The sequence below is a fragment of the Phoenix dactylifera genome, chromosome 8 (genome assembly GCF_009389715.1).
Source record: "Phoenix dactylifera cultivar Barhee BC4 chromosome 8, palm_55x_up_171113_PBpolish2nd_filt_p, whole genome shotgun sequence".
Lineage (NCBI taxonomy): Eukaryota > Viridiplantae > Streptophyta > Magnoliopsida > Arecales > Arecaceae > Phoenix > Phoenix dactylifera.
Window position 1 is genome coordinate 6825231 of NC_052399.1, and position 22669 is coordinate 6847899.

General features: G+C 37.0%; 1 protein-coding gene across 11 annotated transcripts; it reads right to left on the reverse strand.

Moving 5' to 3' along the window:
• Nucleotides 1–547: 547 nt before the first annotated feature.
• On the reverse strand, nucleotides 548–22341 carry LOC103716020 (phosphatidylinositol 4-phosphate 5-kinase 1). Of its 11 annotated transcripts, XR_003387357.2 has the most exons (12): nucleotides 21870–22339; nucleotides 20188–20327; nucleotides 18940–20019; nucleotides 15532–15699; nucleotides 14254–14419; nucleotides 11742–11852; nucleotides 11478–11665; nucleotides 6732–6886; nucleotides 4036–4207; nucleotides 1387–1483; nucleotides 1041–1268; nucleotides 548–968 (listed from the first exon to the last, which is right to left on the reverse strand). XR_003387357.2 is itself a non-coding variant. In XM_008803855.4 (11 exons), the coding sequence occupies exons 2-11, from the start codon at nucleotides 20235–20237 to the stop codon at nucleotides 1185–1187; spliced, it is 2271 nt and encodes a 756-aa protein (XP_008802077.1). In that variant the 5' UTR covers nucleotides 20238–20327; nucleotides 21870–22339; the 3' UTR covers nucleotides 957–1184. The 11 variants fall into 11 exon arrangements, 8 of the variants coding, with proteins under 8 accessions (XP_008802077.1, XP_008802075.1, XP_026663881.1 ...); XR_003387356.2 differs by having other exon boundaries at nucleotides 1041–1483; nucleotides 21870–22338; XM_008803855.4 differs by having other exon boundaries at nucleotides 957–1268.
• Nucleotides 22342–22669: the final 328 nt, after the last annotated feature.

A 22669-nucleotide genomic window follows, 5' to 3' on the forward strand; every position in this document is an offset into this window, starting at 1 on the left:
TGTTTGTGGTTTGGTCTTTAAACCATACTTGGTCTTGTTAATTAATTCTTGCTCATTGCTTCCGCAGCACAATGTGGTCCATGATGCAGGAAATCTATCGAGCACAATATGGTCTGTGGATCATTTGGATGCCTTATCTTCATGGTTTTATCAGGAGTTATCATCCAAATGATAGGTTCTAAGACGGATCTTCGGACTTCATAGATCACTGCTTTAGATGGATCTGGTTTTTCTCTAGTTTCATTTGCTAACGGATCTCAGTATTCCAAATCCAACCCCCTATGCACTGCATCCATCCACATTTGTCTGAAGGTGAAGATTGATCTTACATGAACGTTTTATTCAATCGATATCATCATATTGATTTCTTGACACGCCAATGGCTTATGCGGATGACTGCACAGGAGGCTCCTAGGTATCGAGACTCTGACATCCGGAAAGTTGCATATTTTATGTCAGCCATCTTATCTCCTTGAGAATGCCGAGAGATATGTTTACCATTTTCATTAGGCAAATCAGACTAACTTCAGGATTTGATAATACATGGTTTTTTTTTTGTGTGTAAATATGAGATTGGGTAGTATAAATTCCATATAAGGTTTGAATATGGCATAACTCGTAGCACATTTTAATCATTTTGAAAATAAGAGATGGTCAATTATAGCAGTCAAAAAGTTGCTTATCATAAGATGAATTACGAAGCCACATCACATTAATCTGCAGCAGGATATCTAGGTTTCTCACCCATTAGCTCCTCTCCATCACCATAATTTGCATGCCAATTTTCCAGTGGTCCTGAAAGTAATATGGAGCAGTTTAAGACCTTGACTCTGTCCAGATACCGTCAACCCTTTTGGCTAGTTGCCAGTTTTACTCAAATCAGTCATTTGGTAGCAGGGAAGACCATTCTCCTGGAAGATTCAGACCAGATCTCCATCCGCAGCCAGTTGAACAGCTGAGCAGTGAATCTGTGTACTATTATGTGTTACTAATTTTATTTGTTTCAGTTTCAAATACAAGTAATGTGATCAGAGACTTACAGAGAATGAATAAAAAAATAATGAAAAGTAATGCTGGTACGTGGTACAATACATGGAAAATTCTGGACTGACTCCTATGCTTTTCTCAGTTTGGCTATGAAATACGACTCCAGCAAACCATGGAATGATTGATAACTTGCTGCATTATAATTTTCCCAACTCAAATCTGCTCAGGGAAAACTTTCTCCAAGAAACTAATGAAACGTTTGGAATACAGCTTAGGTTCAACTGTGGAGATGGACAGGGGATCAAACTTCAGTGATTTATAGGCATGCTCAATTTTCTTAGTCATGTCATACTCCTGCAATATATCTATAATTCCAAGATAGAGAACGACATCATAGACCTCAAAGTGATCGATTTCTGCTGAATCGGGGACTTCATTGTGAAGAAGCTTCCTATGAGCTTGAGCTGGCATGTTAACTCCTAACTGCACCCTCAACCTGTAAAAATCAGCAGACAACATTCCCGAAATGACAATTCCTAGGTGATGAGTAGTTGTGAGAATATGAATTCACAAGCACATTTGAGGAATAGAAATTTAGAGATAAACAAGTGATCCAAGAAGCGCTTCACTTTAACAAAATGTTTAACAGATCATGTTGAAATGCATGATATACAAACTCTTTACCACAATTTCAGTTACTGCATGGCCCACTCAAGTGCAAGTCACATAACAGGATGGCTATTAGATCCTCGACTAGTGCCATTCTTGTGAATGCCATCTTATGAATGATCTATGCAGCTTCTCATATGCTTAGAATATTTTGAGGCGATTGGAACATTTTTTCTAGCAGTACCTCCTCAAGAAAGTTTTGTATATCTACACACCTTTATTAGCACCTCAAGAAAGTTTCGTATATCTACGCAAGTTTATCAGCAACCATCTAGTTTTGCAAGTTGAAATTCCTCTTTCCAACTTTCAGTGGCCCCCAAAAAGTTCACGAGAGCCTGATGACAAAGATAACTAGACTGATAAACCCAGGTGTTGGAAGTAAAGAATAAAGGGTCTCAAGTTAAGGATGAAAAACTATCAAACTAGGCCATGTCCTTTTAAAAGGAATGTAGTAAAAACTGCTATTATCAGGGGAGGAGACATTACGTTACAAGTTGCCACATGGAACTACCGGGACTGGGAATTTAAAGTGAAAATGTTATAAAATACATGGAGGACGAGTTCCTAAATATTATAAAACCTTAGTTCAAGTGCATTTTGAGATGTCGAGATCCAATAATGCACTATCATAGTTGTATATAGAACCATGCATGCTAACCCTAATAGTTCCATCTATTCATGCTAACTTGGTGAATAGGTAAATAGTACCATACATTATGATCTTATAAACACTTCATATATCATGAAGCATGACTAATGGTGTAAATATTTGATTTTTAATAGCCAATCTTTAGATTTTTCATTGTGGGTGAGCCTTGGCATGATGGTAAGATTTCTCCACTGTGATTTGGATGTCATGGATTCAAAACATGGAGACCACCTCTGCGCAAGCGGGGGTAAGGCTGCTACATCCGACCCTTCCCAAATTCTGCAATGGGCTGCCCCTTTTTTATGATCTTTAGATTTTGCATCGACAGACTTCAGGCCAGATCTTATCAGCAGGAGTTTTGATCAACTCTGCATGCTTATAGGTGTGTGTAGGGCCTACATTCTGATCAGACACGCATTTCCAAGCTTTTCCTCCAAGCACTTTCTATACTTTTAAGCTTATATCTAAGACTCTTGTGTTGGATCCTCATCATTGATTCTGACATTCACCACTTCAACACATAAATCAATGATCAACTGCATGACCAATAACATAAGTTCCTTACCCGAACAGCTTTATTAATTTTCAGGATAGCAAACCCCAGTTAGCTAACCCTAACTCTAACCAGCCTTCCCACTTTCCCTTCTCTCAGTAGTAAAAAGTGGTGTTTGGTTGAAGTTTGGGGTTGGTGGGATAAGGTGAGAAAAATTTGTGATTAAGTAAAAGAAAGAGAGAGAGAACACCACAGGTTAACTTTAAGACATCTTTTTGGCGGTCACAGCTTGACATGGTTATCTGACTTTTTGCATATTGACCGATAACTTGAACCCCTTGAAAAGAAACTTGTTTAGTGGATTAGCAGGGCTATCCCTAACATTAATGGATCATTCTCTGGTCCATACAGTATGAGTTTAGTTTTGTTTGGTTTGGATTGCCATGTTTCTTATTGCTTCTTCATCATAGGGCTTGAACAAAATCTAGTTTGATGATTCTAGAAATATTAATGACGTCGTTTGTGTCAAAGTCTTGCATGAAATCTCAACTCACAGTCTCTTTGCAAAAAACAATTCTATACAGCATGCAATTGAGTAGGCATTGCTCACAATATTTTCATTCAATTCTCTGATTTAGTTCAAGTTTCCTATGTTGTCAATAGACCGTAAATCTGCAATTAACATCATAGTGCTAGCTTTTGTATTTATTTTGGTGGTTCTTAATAATTCTTTAAGACTAAGAAGGAAAATAACTTCTCTCCCTTCAGCATGGAAGTTAACCACCACTAAGACTTACACCACCATTTTGATCATTTGCCTAAAACACCCTTTAGTAACATGTGCACTCTTTGCAATTTTGCATCAACCCTAGCTGGTTGGAAACATTGAATTGTTACCTGAATTAACTACGAATGGCATCCTGACACTAAGGACATTGTCATAAGTTATTGATTTATCTACTCTGCATGTTATTTTTCATAGTTAGTCAAAGAATGGTGTACAATCGGCGGTATGAAGGAAGAAGGCAAGGGAAAGGGGCATTCATTGCATAACTTTCCTATTATATACTGCTAAAAATGATTTTTCTATAACATCTTTATATGTTGGCTTGTGCTTGAGCTGCAGCAAGATAGTTTAGGATGAACAAATAATGAAACATAAACTACTTGTAACATCTCTATTGCTTTACATAGCTAATATATTATTAGAACAAGAAAAATGGGAAATGATAGCTACCTTCCTGTGCCAGGCAAAATAAGATCAACCTCCTCATCACCAACTGCAGATGCCCTTAATGTGCTGCCTCTAATGTGTGAACCGGGCATGGTACTCACAGAACCTGGTTCATGAGCAACCAAAAGCAAACCCTTTGGTGGAACTGTGACCTCATCTTGCGATGGTTCATCAGCTGGAATAGAGTAAGAATAGTTGGAGCACTAAGTAGCAAGAAAAATCTAAGCAATAGGTGAGCAAAACTGAGTCAACTACCCAATGATTTATTGGTAATTTTAAATGTACAAAATTACAAGTATCAGACTAAGGTCTCAAGAATTAAATATTTGGTTCCTCCCACAGAATTTATTAGAATCTCTTAGCATTGGATGCTGTTGAAGAGCACCAATAAATCTCTTTAACAGGAAAATGATGTATGTTAAGCTGAATAGTGCTGACTTCTCTGGTCTAGCTTTCAAACTGAGATTCACATTTCAAATTATCTGTTACAGATCAAACAGTTCAGAGACAATCAAGGTTCATATAAATCTATTTTTAAGAAAGTAAAAAAGTACCCATCTCTTGAAAAGACAACGAGCACCAATATATGGATCTTGAAAACTAAGTTTTGGGGGACAATTTTAGTCCTATACAATAGATCAGTTTTGTGTAGGGGACTCTTCTGCAGGTCCTATTGCTTTTGGACCTGACAATTAAGTAATCGACCCTTGTACTGTCAGACTGTAACTTGACCAAAGAGACACCTAATTAGATGTGTGATAGCCATTTTTTGCCTACTTAGGGCATGTTTGGATGATTGGGCTGAAAAAAAAGACTTGCTGTGGTCTTTTTTTTCTCCCTATGGGATTTAGGCCGGCCCACTACAAAGCTATTTTTGGGTATTTATAAATATAGGCCTAGCGCAGTATGTAATCCTAAGATTTTGCTGGTTGTCCCAATCCACGAATCCAATAGGATTTTCGGCCCAATCACCCAAACAGGCCCTTAAAGTGGATACCCTAATTGTACAAGGAAAAAAAATGATGCATGGCACATTCTTAGTTCTTGCTTTCTCCTTCTCTTCTTTTGTCCTTGTGATCTCTTCCTCTTTTGTCAAATCTTGTCCTTCTTCCATCTAAAATCACTTAAGGGTATGCAGAAATTGTATTTGAGATACCATAAGGAGACTTAAAGTTGATATACTGTACCATAGTAAGTTAGAATGATCTCTTTGATGATATGACCATTAGTTTCTCTTCTGCATCTTCTTTTGACTTCATTTTAGTTTTCCTTTTCCTAAACTTCTTGATTTTTCAATTGTGAACAAAGAGAACAAAATTAATATCTGCTCAGTTAGTAGAGTGTGTGGATCAATATCTTGAGTCTAAGGATCATTTATTTTAATTCTAGATCATCTATAGTATTTGAACTAACATTTTTCCTTCTCCATCTTTATCTCTTCGCTCACCTTCTGTATTTATGCAGTTATGAGCAAATCATCCAAGAGAAGAATATCAAAGTCAAATAGTGAAAGCTACACAATATTGACAGTATTGCTAAGCATCGAGGTTTGAAACAACAATTTCTTTGAGCACTCCTTAAAGACCAGTGGATTCATGGAGCAAAGAAATATTACTTTGGCGGACTCATAGACAGCTTCCATGCAGTTGCACCAATTTTTCAGTATAAATTAGCAAAGTGACACATCATAACTTGAACAAATACATTACAACAATCAAGATTATAATACATATTAAAATAATGAAAGATGTGGGCCTCTGATAAGTTCCAAGGAGGGCTTTGCAGCAATAACAGAAGCATTGGCCATTGTGTTATGAGCCAATTGCTAAAAATTCCTTTGAGATTCTTTCTTTTTTTCATTGACCATGAAATATAATTAAAGGTTACCTTGAGTTTATTATATCAGTAGGATTAGTTTTCATTTGTAAAATCAGTTAGGATTTGATTTATGTATCTTGGGATTTAAGCCACCACTAAGGCCTATTTTAGCCAGAGTAAGGTTACCCTAAAGAACTGATTTTGTTCTCTTAGTTGGTTCTGTATCTCCTATTCCATCATTTGTCATCATGAAACTAAGCTTAGGGTGCTCTAAATGCAATCCTTCACTTTGGGATTGTGCCAATTTACATTTTACTAAATTGCTTCTTTAATAGTGACTTTGTGTGTATGAATTAATATTATCTAGCATGCTTGCTTCTGCCCCATATTAATCACCTTCACAGGATTCCCCTTGTACGCTTTGAAAAAACTACAACCTAAGATTATCTATACAAACATCTGATGATCATACCAACTTTATCTTGAATGTCTATTAAATCATGCAATTACATAAACATATACACACATAATGTAAGGTTAAACCTGAGAAATGATGTTACTTGAATTAGTTAAGTAGGAAGAAAATGCCTGGTCTGCATGTTTTTACACTTTTTTACATGCTGACATGGCAGCACATGAAAAGAAATTTTCAGTATAGCTTTCTGAAGTTTCAAAACTGCTTCCAATGATGTGCTTCCAGGTCAGCATGTGAATATTATGCATAGGAATAGCATTGTGTTCTGAACAATGAATGAATCCCACTAAATCTGAAAAATGGGCATCAAACAAAAGCAAAAATAAGGACAGTTTCAGTGGTGACTGCTTTGTTTGAATCGGGCATAAGAGCCACAACAAAAAAAAATTAGAAATGAGATACCTACAGTTGTTGGCTTGTGAGCTTGAACTGTTTTGAAGTGTATGTTGACATTCCAAGAGAGCCTTCAAATGTTCAGGAGCCCTAAAATGCAGCCCCAACAGCATGCTATAATCAATTATACATTGTGATTCTAGGAACATGCAGTCTAGAGAGATTTGTCTGCAAAAGGGGGGAAATATTTTGCCTAAGAAAAAAGGTCATTTGTATTATAAATGAAAAATAACAAGTTACAAGAATACATAATCATAACCCCAGTAACATTAAAAGTATCCATTCACAACTTCGGCATTTTGCGAAATCCATGAGGAACTGGAGTTAGCAAGTTGTCAGATATCAGTAGTGGACAGATAGAACATGTTAAAACTACCAAAACAAGACTTATCTTAAACAAGTTTTTAAGATCTCATATAACAAACTTTTACTTCTAATTGGCTCACTCAAGTTACTGCTTGTTGTACAGACCAAGAGTCCCAAGTACAAATCCATATTGCATCAACTGATAAAAATAGTGCCAGAAGGCTTTTGGCACGATAAAGGGTGCTATGTTATGTTTGTGCCAGTTTGTATCAATGTGTATTGTTCTGCTGATGCATATTTGATCATATCCTACTACCCATTCTGAATGGTCATATGCCTACTACAGATGGTTTGGAACTCTTGCCACAATTTACAATTATGTAAGCTTCAGATAACACTACCAGTAATACAAGCTTTCGCATTACCCACCATACACAAAAATCCACCATATTTAGCTAAAGTGCAACCATAATTACATCTTCCCCATGTAGTATTTATCATGAATTTTGATATTATTTGTATATATTAATCTGAAAACATGACTGTGTAGTTGAAATTATGGAATATGTTTAATGAATGACAATGCACACAGATATCAAGGATAATTTATGATTCTGGAATTCTACATACTACCTAATTACTATGTTTATATGCCTTAAAGAAATGTTCTTTACACCATTACAAAGTAGCTGAAGTTGCTCGATGTTTTAAAAAGAAAAAAAGGAATAAATTTGCATGTCTTAGCATGCCAATTCAAATTAAAGACATACGCATGTCTCTGTGCAAGTGTGCGTGCCCTGGGCAGTCGTGAGGGAAGGATACAGCTTTTACAAAGATCACAAAAATGAATAATAGGATATGCACCTGCTAACAAGTTGGTGAAGGAGGAAGTTTCAAATAATCATCCTTTTAATTTTGGTCGTACCATGTAGGCATACAAGAAAGTAACTATGTTTTATCCCTTGGACCTCTTAGAAAACTTTTGTTGGGAGTCTAAAGTTTATTTCCACTTCTGGAAGTATATTACAAACATAGATAAAATGACACCATCAAATCCACCTAAGAATCAATAGTCACAGAACTAGGGTCTCACTAGGAGTCTCCAACAAAAGGAGTTGGCTTGTAGTTTTAGTCTATAGTTATGAATGAAACAAAGGCTTGATAGATGTGCTGATAAAGTCAAAGTGGAAATTTAAATAAAAGATTACCACGTTAAGATGAAAAGAAAGGAATGAAACAAAGTATATATACTATAAAAAATAAAAGGTGACAAGGAGTAAAACTAGAGTTGAACGCACTTGAGGACGAAGAAGTGGATGTTACATGCACACATACGTGGAGAGTGGATTCAGATAGATATCCTAGTCTAATTTGGCAAGATGGGAAAAAATAAAGATATGTAGGGAAGTATACTATTTAATGCCATGTTACTCTTTAACATTTTAGGTCTTTTAAGTGATCATATTAGGAATGAAGGGCTTTGTGACTAGGTCTAGATGGAAGCCCCATAAGGGTAGATTTTTCATCTGAGTGAAGACAATAACCAAGATTTTCCTGTCACAGAATTACACTAGCACTTAGTAATTGACAAGTAATCAATATTAAAAAGGAACATTTACATGCCTACCAATGAATTCTATTAAAATAATGATACATCATATCATCCAACTTGAATGATCCTGTTGACAACCACACATCATTGCTGTCATCAACATCCGAATCCTTTCCCAATCAAATATGTGATCGACTACATAGCATAACACTAAACTAAGAAGGTCCCATGAGATTGAACAAATTTATGACTGGCTGGTTGGAGTAGCATATGCAATGAATGAAAAATAAAAATGAGATTTTTATATAAGAATATTGTCATGAAACTAAATTCGCATACAAATAGTCCACTTTTTAAATGAAGGTCACATGCTTTGGTACTGACCACCTTTTACTTGCATATAGTGCAAAACAATGCAACAAACAGGGGGAGGTGATAATGTGAAAATCCAGTTATGCTCTTTCCTTGACTCTCTTTTTCATTCTCTCCTCTCCCTCCCTTCTTCACTCTTTCTTGTCCCCCTCTCTAATGCACCCTTCATGCTCTCTCCTCCCTTTGCCTCTCCCCTCCCTTTGCATAAGTGATGATAGGCCAAAGTAGATGCAAGTATGGTTGGCATTAGCAAAAATAGGCCTTGCAGCCACATCAACATCCTTATGAGCTAGGTTTGCGAGTGTAAGCACTGCCTTTTTTTAAATAAAGCTGATGTGTTTGACACAAGGTTTTAATTACCGGCCTGTATCGAATGTACGATCCATAGTTGCATACTATACCTACTTGATACAGTATAAGTATGGTATGAATGCTTAGTATGCCTCTATACTGATATATATAGTATAGATGCCATGCCAACTCTAGCCACATACTCTATCAAACTAGTAAGATGGGTACTGGGCCTAATATCAAGGCTCAAAATCTTGGTTTTGGCACATATAGACTTGTTGATATGTACTGACATGATTTATTCAAGATAAACTCAGAAGTCTAGGTAACACAACACAATGATAAAACCAAATAAGTTGGCTCCTATAAAGAGTATATAACTAAAGAGGTTGTGATGATGAGATCGGATCAAGTTTTTGTTGTAGTTTGAGAGGGTTGAAGAAGATTTAAGAAAAGCCAGGGGGAAGTTGAAGCTGTCACTTGAACCTATAGACCCAAGCCCACCTTGAGACGCAATCCACATCCTAGACTTTTGGGTTGCATATGGGTTCCAGGGTTGACCAAGAAATAACATACCCAACTCAACCGGCCCAACGGCTTAGCTAGTGTCAGTTTTATAGAAAATACAGATTATATTATTTTATCTTTATACTTTTGATTTCTTTTATAAAATATATATTTAAAAATCTTCAATTTGCCCCTTAGCTCTTTATGTTGCCTTCCATCTAAAACCCCTATGATCACCATGCCACCCCTGACCATAGGCAATTTATCCTATTTCCTCTTTTTCACAAGTGGACTTTCGGACTCGATCCAGCATCCGATCCATACTTGATCAATATCGGACCCATAGACTTGATGTGTCTTACAATTTCATAGGCAACTCGACCTAGAACCAACCTGATTGATGGACAATAGGGTTTGAGTCAAAATTTTGCGATTGTGAGATCTATAAGGCCTATGGGAAGGGTATAGATCAAGGTTCGCGGAACCGATATTAGGGGTCATATCGATCGGCGCCAGTTCAGTATAGTACCAGTATGTACTGTATCGAGCTGAGACATACCAGAAACTCGAGAAAGGGAGAGAGACAAAGAGAGAGAAAGAGAGAGAGGTGCACCGATACCCTAACCCTAGCTGGCATTGTCTTTGTGGAGCCATCATCACGTCATTGTTGTCATCACAAAGCATCAAGAGAGGGAAGAGGGAAGAGGAAGTTTTGGAGAGGAGAATCGAGAGAGGGAGAGACAGAGAGGAGAATCAAGAAATTCGAAGAGAAGGAAAGGGGAGAAGAATCGAGAGGGAAGGAGAGTAACGAAAGCCAGGAGAGGTTTGGTACCCGACCTGCTTAGTTTCGGGCAATTTGATGATCTTTGGTATAGAATATGTATAGATACAATTGAGGTCTACATCCTAAATAGGTCCATGTGTGAAAAAATAGGAGTGAGAGAAAGAGATGATAGTGCGCAATGGCCAAAGTTGGATGATGGTGATGGAGCCTATAAGTAATGATAATGATGCAATGGACTAAACGGAGGTGGTGGGAGATTAATTTAAGATTTTTTTAGTATACTCTAAATAAAGGCTAGAGATAAGAGTAAAATTATATAATTTGTATACTTGTCAATTTTCATCCTATGAGAAAAAAAAGAGAGAGATGATAGTGTACAATGGCTAAAGGTAGATGTTGGTGATGGAACCTGTAAAAAATGATGATGCTGGACTAAAGGGAGGAAGCGGGAGACAAATTTAAATAAAAACTAGAGATATAAGCATAAATATAATTTTTATAATTTCTATTATATAATATATATATTTATATTATTACTAGGTAAATTGCCATATTCGAGTCGAATCAGGAACAATTTTGCAAGACCTGTACCTAAAATTGTTTACATGCCTATCTAGGGAACCATACCCAACTTGAAAATCCATGGGTTTGGATCCAATATGGGTAGGTCTAGTAGGTCCAGGTTGGGTCCAAGCCGACAACTTTGAATGACAGCCCTAGTTTGCTATGTCTACAGTATTCATCAAAAAGTAATGCTCGTCAAACTTTACACTAAATATGTACTTCATATCTTTCTTGAACATGGAGGATGGCATAACTATAAATTATACAATTGTTTCACTAATTTAATCTAGCATTTGATAAGTTACAAGCTAATAAGTTTCTAGTACTAGAAGTTGATCAAACATTTGGCATTTTGCAAACTATATAACATGAAAATAGCTGACCTAAAAAGCGAATCACGCCATGACCTCTCCAAATGGAAAACATATGACAGATCAAGATCCTTTAAAGTCGTGTTTTCATTTATGTTATGCTTGCTTGTTGACCTTCCTTGGGATGAACCTTTCAAGTCATATCGACGATGAATGTGCAACCCCGTGCAAAACATATTTCCCATCACAACAAACCGGACCTGCAAAGATTAAGTAAAAACATTGGCAAGAGCATGTCCAAGTTAGGAAGCATATTAGAAAATATAGGATAAATACCTTCCGTACACCTTTTATTGTTATTGTATGAAGACCAAAAAATTTTGTTATCAGGGTATTATCATAAATTCCGACATGATTATAATATTTGGGAAGCATCTTCAACAAAATCTGCAACAACAAAACTACATTTTAAGTAACTTTCCCAATATGAGGGTACAAATGCAATTCCAATATAAAATCTATTAAATTTACCATTTTAAGATAAAAAATAATTAATTTCAATTACAAAGTTGACAGATTACCGCAACCTAAATTGTACTTTGATTCTTATGAAAAATTGAGATGCTAGAAGTCACACTGCCCCTACGTTGCTGGTATTATCCCATTGTCCTAGTGTGCCACCACCAATTGCCCCCCTTTCCTTTTCTTCTCTACACCCTCTCTTTTACTATTCCTTTCTCCTCAGCTGGCTGACCCGTGGGCAGGTTTAAGTCCGACAAGTCTCACACACTGATGGGTTCAATTCAGTCAGAGGGCTAATCTACATTAATAGTAAAAGTCAAACAAAGCTGAGTCTATCTCTTCCACCCCTTGCCACCACTAACTAATCCCTAGGGGTTCCTCAATTTTCATTGTTTCATACCATAGGTAACTTGAGGATCTACTTCATCTTTCACCACTCATCCCTCAACTAAAACTCTAACCCTAAGATCATGAAGTTCAAATTTTTGATGACTCTATATCTGGTCTACATCCACAAAAATGTAGCACTTCGGTCTTTCCAGCTCCTTGCCTAGTTTTCTTCAAGAACATTTAATTCTGTTGCAATCCTAATACAAAGAAGCTGCCAAGATGCTTAAGAAGCAGCCTAGCTGCATCAACATTGTCTTTTGACATGCATAAGCGTAGGGGCTTCCTCCTAAGCCTAAACAGACCTCCATCATTGAGAAGCCTAACACATTTTCTGTTTTTCAATATTTTTGTTTCTACTTGAATTTAATTATAGTCCATGACATAAACACTTCAGTTGTAATTGTGACTTAGTTTTCCTTGGCATTTTTTTCTTGGAGGTAAAGCTTGATCTAGCCCAAAGATCCTCCCCAAATTCAAGGTCTTTTTTGAAGAAGAACATGGTCACATGCACAAGTGCATCCATATGTGAACATGTTTGATATAGTAATTTTCTGTTCCAGACCACTTATAACCCTGAATGCCTAGTCAATGAGCATTTGACTCCCAAAACAGCTCAAATTGCACTATGGCCATCATCCTGTTTTAAAGCTCATTGCATGTATCCTAATCCCTAGTCAGCATTTTGTATCCCTCCTAGACATCCTCTCACCTTGTTTTTCTTTTTTGTATTTTTCCTTTTTTAAGGCACATGCATTCGAGGCACTAAATCAATTAGGCATTGAGCCCTCAAGAGTTCCAAGGTGGGTTAGCATAGATTTGGCTTTCCTCAGACAGATTGGGAATGGTGTTCCTTTCTTATATATAATAGAAAGCATGGTTCGTTGTACCGGCCCAAATCGAACGGTACAAGGCATAATATACCGTACCGTATCGGTTTGGTACTGATACCAGTATAGGTGGCGTACTGACACTCAGTACGCCAAAAAAAAAGCATATCATACCGTACCGTACCAACACTATACTAGTGTGGCACTGGTACCGAGACGGCAAACCTTGATAGAAAGTTTTATCGTGCATGCCGGGCATCAAGCAAGCAGAACTATAACCTACTTTTGCATACAATTTGTGTATTATCTATGTTTGAGCCATAAATTATAGGTAGTAAATCCGATCCTTATTTTTGATCCTGTGATAATGCATTTGGGTACTACTGGATAACGAATACTTGAGATAATTTATGGAAAAGGGATTGAGAAACTTGCAATAACTTGTAAGTCATTTATAGGAAATGTAATGTACCCTCCAACAAATTAACCCATGCACACTACTAGCAGAAACCGAATAAAGTTGGGAAGGTCATGGTAATCATCTTGCAACCTTTCAAATAAAAAACATTTGGCTAACCATTGCTATGTCCTTTGTTTAGAGTGAAATATGAATACAGTTAGCATTTTACAAAAAATTTAAGAAACATAAACAGCAACACGAGCAGAATATGTAGCACATGGGAAAAAAGAGAATTATTGAATTTATCAACTGTAATGACAATCAGACTTACAATCTTCATAATTATGCGAGTTAACATGTGCATTTCTTTGCGATAAACATATCATATAATCATCTATGAGGAAATAAAAAAGAGCAACACATATAGTGCAAGATTAGTTTGCCACCATGCTACCCTTATACCTAGCTCTACTTTTCAAAGAAAATTTGACAAATGAAAACAAAATAATAATTGAACGGTATGTAAAAAGGAAGTCTTCTAGGCTACTGTTTTTGAGATTAAGTAGGAATATGAGGGTAAGAGGATTGAAATGTCATACATGGTGAAATAATTTTCAGGTTAACAAGAAAACGATACTTCAATAATCAATTAACATCTAACTGATGAATCAAAACTCCAGCAATAAAGGGATTTCCATAGAAGTCAAACCTTAAGTTCATATTTTCTTAGAGTCTTGATTACAAATCTTTCATCTTGTGAAAGATAAAATATGCTGCCACTTTTCCCAGGAGAAGAAAGCTCCTTCAGATCGTCACCCCCACATATGGACATCATGTAGTCTGCAGCATCTATCTTAAACATTTCCCGAAGATTCCTGAAAAATATTCTTCATTTATTTAATCTTGAGTTTATTCCAGCAAAGATAGTAAGTGGCCTATCAAGAAATCAAGATCAATAAATTATGGCCAAGCCAAGTGGTTGTTATTAACATAAAGTGGTAAAGTGGCAACTATGCATCTTTAGAAAGAGATGTGTTCCCCACTCCATTCTTCATACTTCATGAAACCAATCATTTAATTATTTCTGCAGCATTTTCATATTAAGGAAAAAAAAACCCGAGACATGTAAGATTGTGCTCATTAGATAACCACCAGCAACAAGCCTCAAATGACAAAGGACTACAATATGCAACAAGAATCTCATTTAGCAAGAGAGTATTTATATGCTCATGTTTGAAAGTTCCTCTATGACTATAATTCTATGAGATGAATTATATACTTCAAGCATTGCAAAAGAATCAAATCATGATTTATATGATCATGGTAGTAATTGGTAGAATCAAAGTCTGCCGTGCCGGTACCGCCCTGAACCGGTACCGGATCAGCGTGGAATCCAGTACCGGGAGCTTATCGTTAGAGAATCGGTTTGAGACCGGTACGGGCTAGTATGGGACCGATATGTGGAACCCCAAAACTCGGCCATTCAACGAGACCGGTACGGGGCCGGTACGGACCGGTACTGGTCCGATACCGCCCGCCACCAGTACGCCGACCGGTACCGGTACGGCGGACCTTAGATAGAATATTCAAGTGCCAAAAAACTTTGTCTTCCCCGTTTAGGCTAATTGAGAGCAAAACAAAAAAAAAGAACATGATGATGATGATGATGATGATGATGAGAGCATTTATATGTTCACGTTCAAAAGTTCCTCCATGACTAATTCTACGAGATGAATTATATACTTTAACATTGCAAAAGAATCAAATTATGATTTATATGAGCATTGTAGCAATTAGTAGACCAAATGACTTTGTCTTTCCTATTCAGGATAATTAAGAGCTAAAAAATGATGATGATGATGATGATATAATTGCTTGGCCCTACGATGTACACAAAGGAGAGAAAATGTTAAATCCAACTTGCAGTGGGTGTTCAATTACCTGAATTCCAGATGGTAATTAAGGAATAAGACAGATAAAGAATTACCTAAAAACCATTGGACAATAGTCCTTCCAGAAGAAATCAATGGAGTGATGTGGAGGTGTGAACTGGGAACCCTTGCTAGGGAAGTACATCTGTATTCTAGCTCTTGGTCCAAAATCGGAGGAACGAACTTCACGCATAGGCACAGGTGTGATTTTTCCGACTGTATACCTGTCAACTTTAAATTCAGACCTTTGACATATTTTTTTGGAAATTGCGCAACAATTTATTACAAACAGAAAACCCAAATGCAAACTGTATATATTAGAAAAATAAATAAAAGGGTAAAGGTAGTCCATGGAACATTATTGGTTAAGAATATCTATTTCACAAAAGATAATAGAATATGGAAGCTCTTTTTTTTAATGTGTAACTGAACAGATTTTTCATTTCCACCATATAAACTAAGTAAAAGATCGAACAAGAACATCAATTAAGTTTTCTTTGATTTTCATTTCTCAAAAACTAAATTTAAACTTTGACTATCTACATCAAGTTTACAGCCTCATGATTACATTGTCATAAGCGGCAACAACGGCACATTCCAAACATAATAATCCACCAAATCAAGATCAAAATTGAAACTAACATTGCAGGATTTTCAAGGAAGACTTTTATTTGATCATGATAAGACAGGCTTTAAATGCTACACAGCGGATGCAGAAGAAAAAAGGAATTTTCTTAATTTGTGTTGTATCTGATATTATATTTTACAACCTCCATTAGGATATCTTCTCTTTCTTATTTTGCATAAATTTAAGAAGATAAGTGCTTTCCTCATCAAGACTCTTCTGTTATAGACATTATACAAATCAAACCATCTGCAATACAGGAAAGTAATTTTTTCTGCCAATCTAGTTTATGTCAGAGGGCTTATGATTAGGCATCTAATATAGAGATTCTTGCTAAGCAGACTATTTGCAAATATCAAGATTATAAAGCCAGGAGCAAGGTATTTTATAAATTGAGGGTACATAATTCTGCACTAATTCTGCACTCTGGCCCTGCAATCCCCATGCTTTCTTCCTCACTCTCTCTTCTCCCCTCTCTACCTCCTCTAAATCCAACTGAAAGAATCATGAACCAGACCTTGAGACTTTTTTCTTTTTTCTTTCCCCAAACTGAACCCTGTTTGATGATCTTGAAGAACCTAAAGCAGTAGGCAGCTTTTTCTTCCCTCCAAAACAAAATTGGAAAACTCAGTTAGTTGATCTCTAATGTGGCTCAAGCCGAGTCATTTTCCAATGCTAGAGAGTCAAAATACTTGGTTAAATTAAGAGAAACATGTCTTGGAGGAATCTACTTGAGTCTAACTTGACTTAGATAACTTGGCGAGTCAAAAATACACACACAGACAGCAGGGGTGTTATCGGGTTGGATTGGTACTTGGTCCAGGTAGAATTAAGTTGGATCTAGGTTGGATCAAGTACAGATAGGTCTAGGTTGGATTAGAACTGGGTCCAGGTCTTAAGCAAGGATTATTTGGAAAGTTTAATTATCTTCATGCCCTCAAAACTTACTCACTAATAACATAGACTTGATATAATTAGTTAATTTTAAGGGAAAAAAACTGCATGGAATTTAAAGTGAAACTATACATTGCATATTGGGTAAACTATCAAGTCCAGATCGGGTCCTGGTTCGGGTCAGGTTGGTTTATAAAAGATCAAACCCTCACTTTACCTTAATATGATCAAATTGGGTCAACTAAGATTATAATAAACCCATACCTGGACCTAAGAAGTTATATGGGTTTTCTTACCTGAAAAAGAAGAAGAAGAAGAAGAAGTTATATGGGTTTACATTTGTTCCATAATCTACACATAGATCAGGTTCATGCCAGTAACAGTTCTTAGTGACAACCCTGGGTCCTCCCCTCCTTTCTAGTGAAATGATGTCTATGCTTGATAGTACAAGCTTTTTTTTTCCATTGACTAAGCAAGTAAAAATGAGTTCAGGATTCATCAAATCAAGTATATACATTTTTTACTACTATTGATTTTTATGTGATTCATAAATGTTAATTCTAATATTATTGTACAAAATAATAACTTATATATATAATTCTAATATACATAGACAGGTGATTTAAGCAGATTTATTACTTGAAATTTCTATTGTTTAAAAATAACAACATACTTAGTGATTCATGTTACTCATCAAGTTAGATTATGGACAATTCATATTCATATTATCATTCTCTAAGGCCTTATTTATTTCGAGGATATTGGAATGGGGTTAATGAGTTGGCTGGAATTCTTTTGGGGAATTAACCAAGGGTTAACTGGGTTAAAGCTGTTCCACCATTTTGGTGGAATAATTTTGACCAAGGTAGCCCAGGAAGACTGGTTAGATAAAACAAATGGTGGCTAAGCAAGTATTCTGAAATATACATTTTGCCCCTCATTCAGCGTGCTCTAACCCTGTGAGCAAAAGTAACAATAGGCTGAATAAGTGGGATAAGAAGGGATAAGAAGCCCTTACTGTGTGGTCACCCAGAATTAAATGGGTCCTAATAGGTTCCAGCTGTGGCCTGAGATTACAATGCAAGATTTGAAAACTGTTGTCAATAAGCCAACATAAATGTAGCATGATAATCAAGTACCAATACACAGTTCATACTGCAAGTATATTGGTGCTTTACAAGCAAATGAGACATGGTTGGTTGTCATATAATCAAGAAAAGATGGAGGATAAGCAAATAGCTGCTCCATTTGTCAAGAAACAGAACCATCTCACTGTTATCATGAAGCTTCTTGAGTAATGTCAGCATCATACTAAATGTTCCAAGCTGCATATGGAAACACTTGTGCTCCAACGCGAGGGGTAGAATCGAACTAGAAAATCATCCTGAGCTTTAGTTTAACAATTTTGATAATTTTGGACCTGCTTTATAGATTTAACAAGCATGTAACAGCTCATATTTGACCAACCCTTAACTATGGTTTAGATAGCTATAATTATTTATTTGAAATTGATAATTTGATATAATGCTCTAAGAGTTGTCTTTTAGAATTCTGGTAGATCTTTTGTTAAGATGTCATGACTAAAGTAATCATTGCAATACTCGATACAGATTGTAAGTTATCTTAACTTAGATTTACTTTACCATATTCTAAATGTTCATGAGTTCAACTCTAGATAAGTGGAATGAAGCTAAAGGTTAAGATTATGATGAGTGAAAATTCACAACATCTTGCCATGCCAAAGGCAGTCTGGTGATATTCACTCAAAAGGAGGACAAAGGAACAGATTTTTTCTTTAAATCAGAAGTTAATTTAAAAATTAGACAGAAAGATCATAAGTAATTGCAGCATAATCAATGCAACTAAGAAATGCAGAGTTGCAAAGTCAAAACAGATAGAAAGTCGGACCTACCACTCTAGCATAAGTGTTTAAGGTGATGCATACCTAATTCCAAGTTGTAAGTTAAGCATCAGATAATAGCTCTTGTGACCTTTGTGAATAGCTTCACCTGGCCCACTTGGTTGTTTTCTTTGAATCTTATGGTGCCATTTTGTTTTGCGTTTTACACCAGAATCAGAACTTCTTGTTCTTTCCATTATTAATATTCCTTGCGCATATTCCCTTTCATAAACCAAAACATTGTCATGCTGGAGCTTATGCTGACCTTCATCAGATGAAGAGGACAATGTGAGGGAACTGTCTTGTGATAAAACGCTACCAGCAGAATCACTAAGATTCCAAATTCCTTCAAATGACACAGGCCTATGGGATATTCGTCCAGAACGACAGAAATAACTACTTGTATTCCATCCATCAAAACTGTATCTTTTCTTATGCAATGGTTTATTCCTGAGTCCTTCAGAACTCATCAGTGAAGCAGGACAAAGACTTTGAGCTCCATCATTACATACCACAGATTCAGAAAACTTCTGCTTAGGTAGTTTGCTTCCAGCTGCATAAAAAATTCCCCGCCCATCCTTTAGGCCCCTACTCCATGTTCCAAAATAATATGCCCCGTCTGCATACTTGTAGTAACCCGAGCCATGCTTTAATCCATCCAACCAAACACCATCAAATAAATCACCATTTTCCCACTTCATAACTCCTCTGCCACTCATTTTTCCAGCTTTCCAGTTTCCAATATAAGTGTTTCTGTTACTCCATGTGTATCTACCAATACCTTCTTGCAATCCTTCCTTCCAAAGACCCTCATAAATACCCGAATTAGGATATGTTTTAGTTCCCATTCCATGCTGTATGTTCATCCTCCAAGACCCTTTGTAAACAGAGCCATCAAGCCCATAAAAAGTGCCAGAACCATGAAGGAAACCTCCACAGATGTCACCTTCATATGTGGCCCCAGATGGCCAGTAAATCCGTCCTCTGCCAGTCATTTTGCTTTTCTCCCATTCTCCCTCATAGAGTGTTCCATCTGACCATATATATTTTCCCGTCCCATGAGGAAATAACCCATCAAAGTTTCCAACATAGACATCACCATTAGGAAGGACCTTCTCACGATGCCTAGTAAATAAGCGACAATCAGGATCTCAACAAAGAATAAGCAATTATAAGCCTATTAAACTCATGTTAATAGACTCTTTTTTGCAGGGAAGGCTACATAATTTGACAAAGAAGCATAAAAAAAATACCGATAAAGCTGCATACATAAGGAAAGATGTGTAAGTTCACCTTTCACTGTCCTCACAGCTCCTCTCTATACCTGTCTTGTCTGGATGCATGATTATTCATAGATGAGATCGAAGCGAGGAAGCAGTTCTTACACTGCCTACATAGGACAGCAACAAACCCAGAATTCCAACAATGAACAACTGCAATTACAAGAACATTGTTCAAATTAAAAATAAACATATAAAGAGGGATAGTCGAAGTTGCATTTCTTAAAGTGTGCATGCAGTAGAGGCTCGTCTATGTTTTTGATTGAACTTTTGTGGAACTCAAAGGAAATTTCTATAAGATGCACATATTGTCTGTCCTGATTGTGGGTATAGGCAGATGTTTGCAGATGGGTTAGGGCTCAGTTTTCAACATGAGCAATTGCACATGTACAGGTGTCCGTTTTGGCCAGCCAACATGACTGTTATTTTTTTTATAAAAAAAAGTTACTCAATTGAACGCTATGGCAATTTAAGTGGCAATTTTATGTGGTAAAGTAAGATAAAGTCCCTTTACCTTTAACCAATTACTAAGAGGACATTTGGATGCATTACCATGGTGTCCTTTTAGTATCCTATAACATTATAGATGGGAAACATATATTTAACCCTTCATCCAATGGAGCATAAGTAGGAGGGTCTGGAGAGGACATTGAAACTGCAATCCCAAGATTTTCTGTATATCATAACCCATTTTTTATTAAGCATGATCTCCTATATATGGTTGTTGTAGCAGATTCCAACTCCAACTCAAAAAGATTATAAGTACCTCCTCCATCATATGATTCAAGCTCACTTCTACATATACAAGATATCTCACAAATATCACAGTTGAGCATTTACACACTTCGTTACCATTAAGGCTCGCCATCTCAGTACCAGACCCCATACCGATACTATCCTGTTACAGTATTGGTACAGACAAGAGGGCGAAGTGCACCGAGTGTTGGTACGGTGCAAAACTACGTACCGGTTCGGTATCGATACAGTACAGTACTTCCAATACGGCAAACCTTGGTTACCATTCTAATTAGGCATAGTTTCTTTCCTCTAGGAGAAATTCTAGACACATGGAGGTTACTATCATCTTGGGACTCCGTCCAGCAATTAAAATAGGGAAAAGAGAATACAATATTCTAATAAAAGCCATTCCAATCTAGAGCATTCTCTTCCAATAAATTATCAGGCTTCTCATTCTCTACAATATTCCCGTTCATATGTTTCATCTCGCCGTTTGCACATTGAAGAAAATGACATGATCCAACAAATTGCTAGAGCTAACAGATCCATCATCATATCCACCGGCAGCCTCACCAACTTCGAACGACTGCAAAAATGTGCCTCGCATTCCAACTATTAATTATTCTCAATACAACTGCTCTAGCATGCATTCACCAAGACATTATCCAACCACAAGCGAAAAGCAATAGCACTGACATATTATAAAAACCGAAGTCTATTAACTACTTAACAAAAGAAAAAAAAAATCATATCCTCCAATCAAACCCTAAAGCATCGATCCCCACACTTCCTTCTCCCAGCAAATGACACACCCACCCATCCTTCATGACGAGGTCCAAGATTCAATTTTTAACCAAATTCCCTAAAATTTATGTATTGATGCTAAATATTCTCCAACTCAAGAACTCACAGAGGCCATCGAATTTAAAAATCCCAAAAGAAATAAAGAGAACGCGCCTGTTTGCAGCCTCGCAGCAGCTCGGAAACAAATCCAACGCCGATCCTTGTGGACACTACCTCCGAGGTAAATCAAAACCTACAATTTTATAAAAAATTAGAAGCATTGAGATTCCTCTAGATAAAGGGATCGAAGTAGATAGCCGTCGCTGTTCCCCGCCAAGAGAAAAAGAATGATTCCCTGAGAAGCAGGGAAGGAGGGAGGGAGAGAGGAAGAAAGGACAGGGTAGTGGCGGTGGAGCTGAGATCACGTCACCGACCAGAGGGAGACCTTTCGGGCTTCAATCGATTCGGATTTAAATACGGCTTTGGCCCGTCTGGTGATCACCACGTCGGATTCCAACTCTCGTTTTCATTTTCCTCCTTCCTTGCAGTAGTTCTGTTCGTTTCAACCACTTCATTCCCCCCTTTTTTTGTCCCCTCTTTCGGTTGGTGCTTCCCCACTATTTCCTCTCTTTCGCTCACCCGACCCCGTTCTCTTGCCCCCCTTTTTATCTTGCCGTAGCCTGATTTCTTTTCTACTATTATTATAGAAAAGTATGCGTTAAACTTTTATCGTTAGTGTGGAGCGAATTGGATGCTCGTGGAGGAGAAGAAAGCTTGTAGTGGGCTCGAGGTAGCAAATCGCGTGGTCAGTGGATTGCTTCATGACGCTTAATGACAAGACTTTGGTGCTTCTCAAATTTCTCCCAACTTGTTTCCCGTTTGGTCGTTCTCAAGCTAGCCGAGACGGAAAAGACACGGGAGAAGTCAAGAAGCAAATCTGGATCAAATTTGCACATGAGGATGCCTTTAGAAAT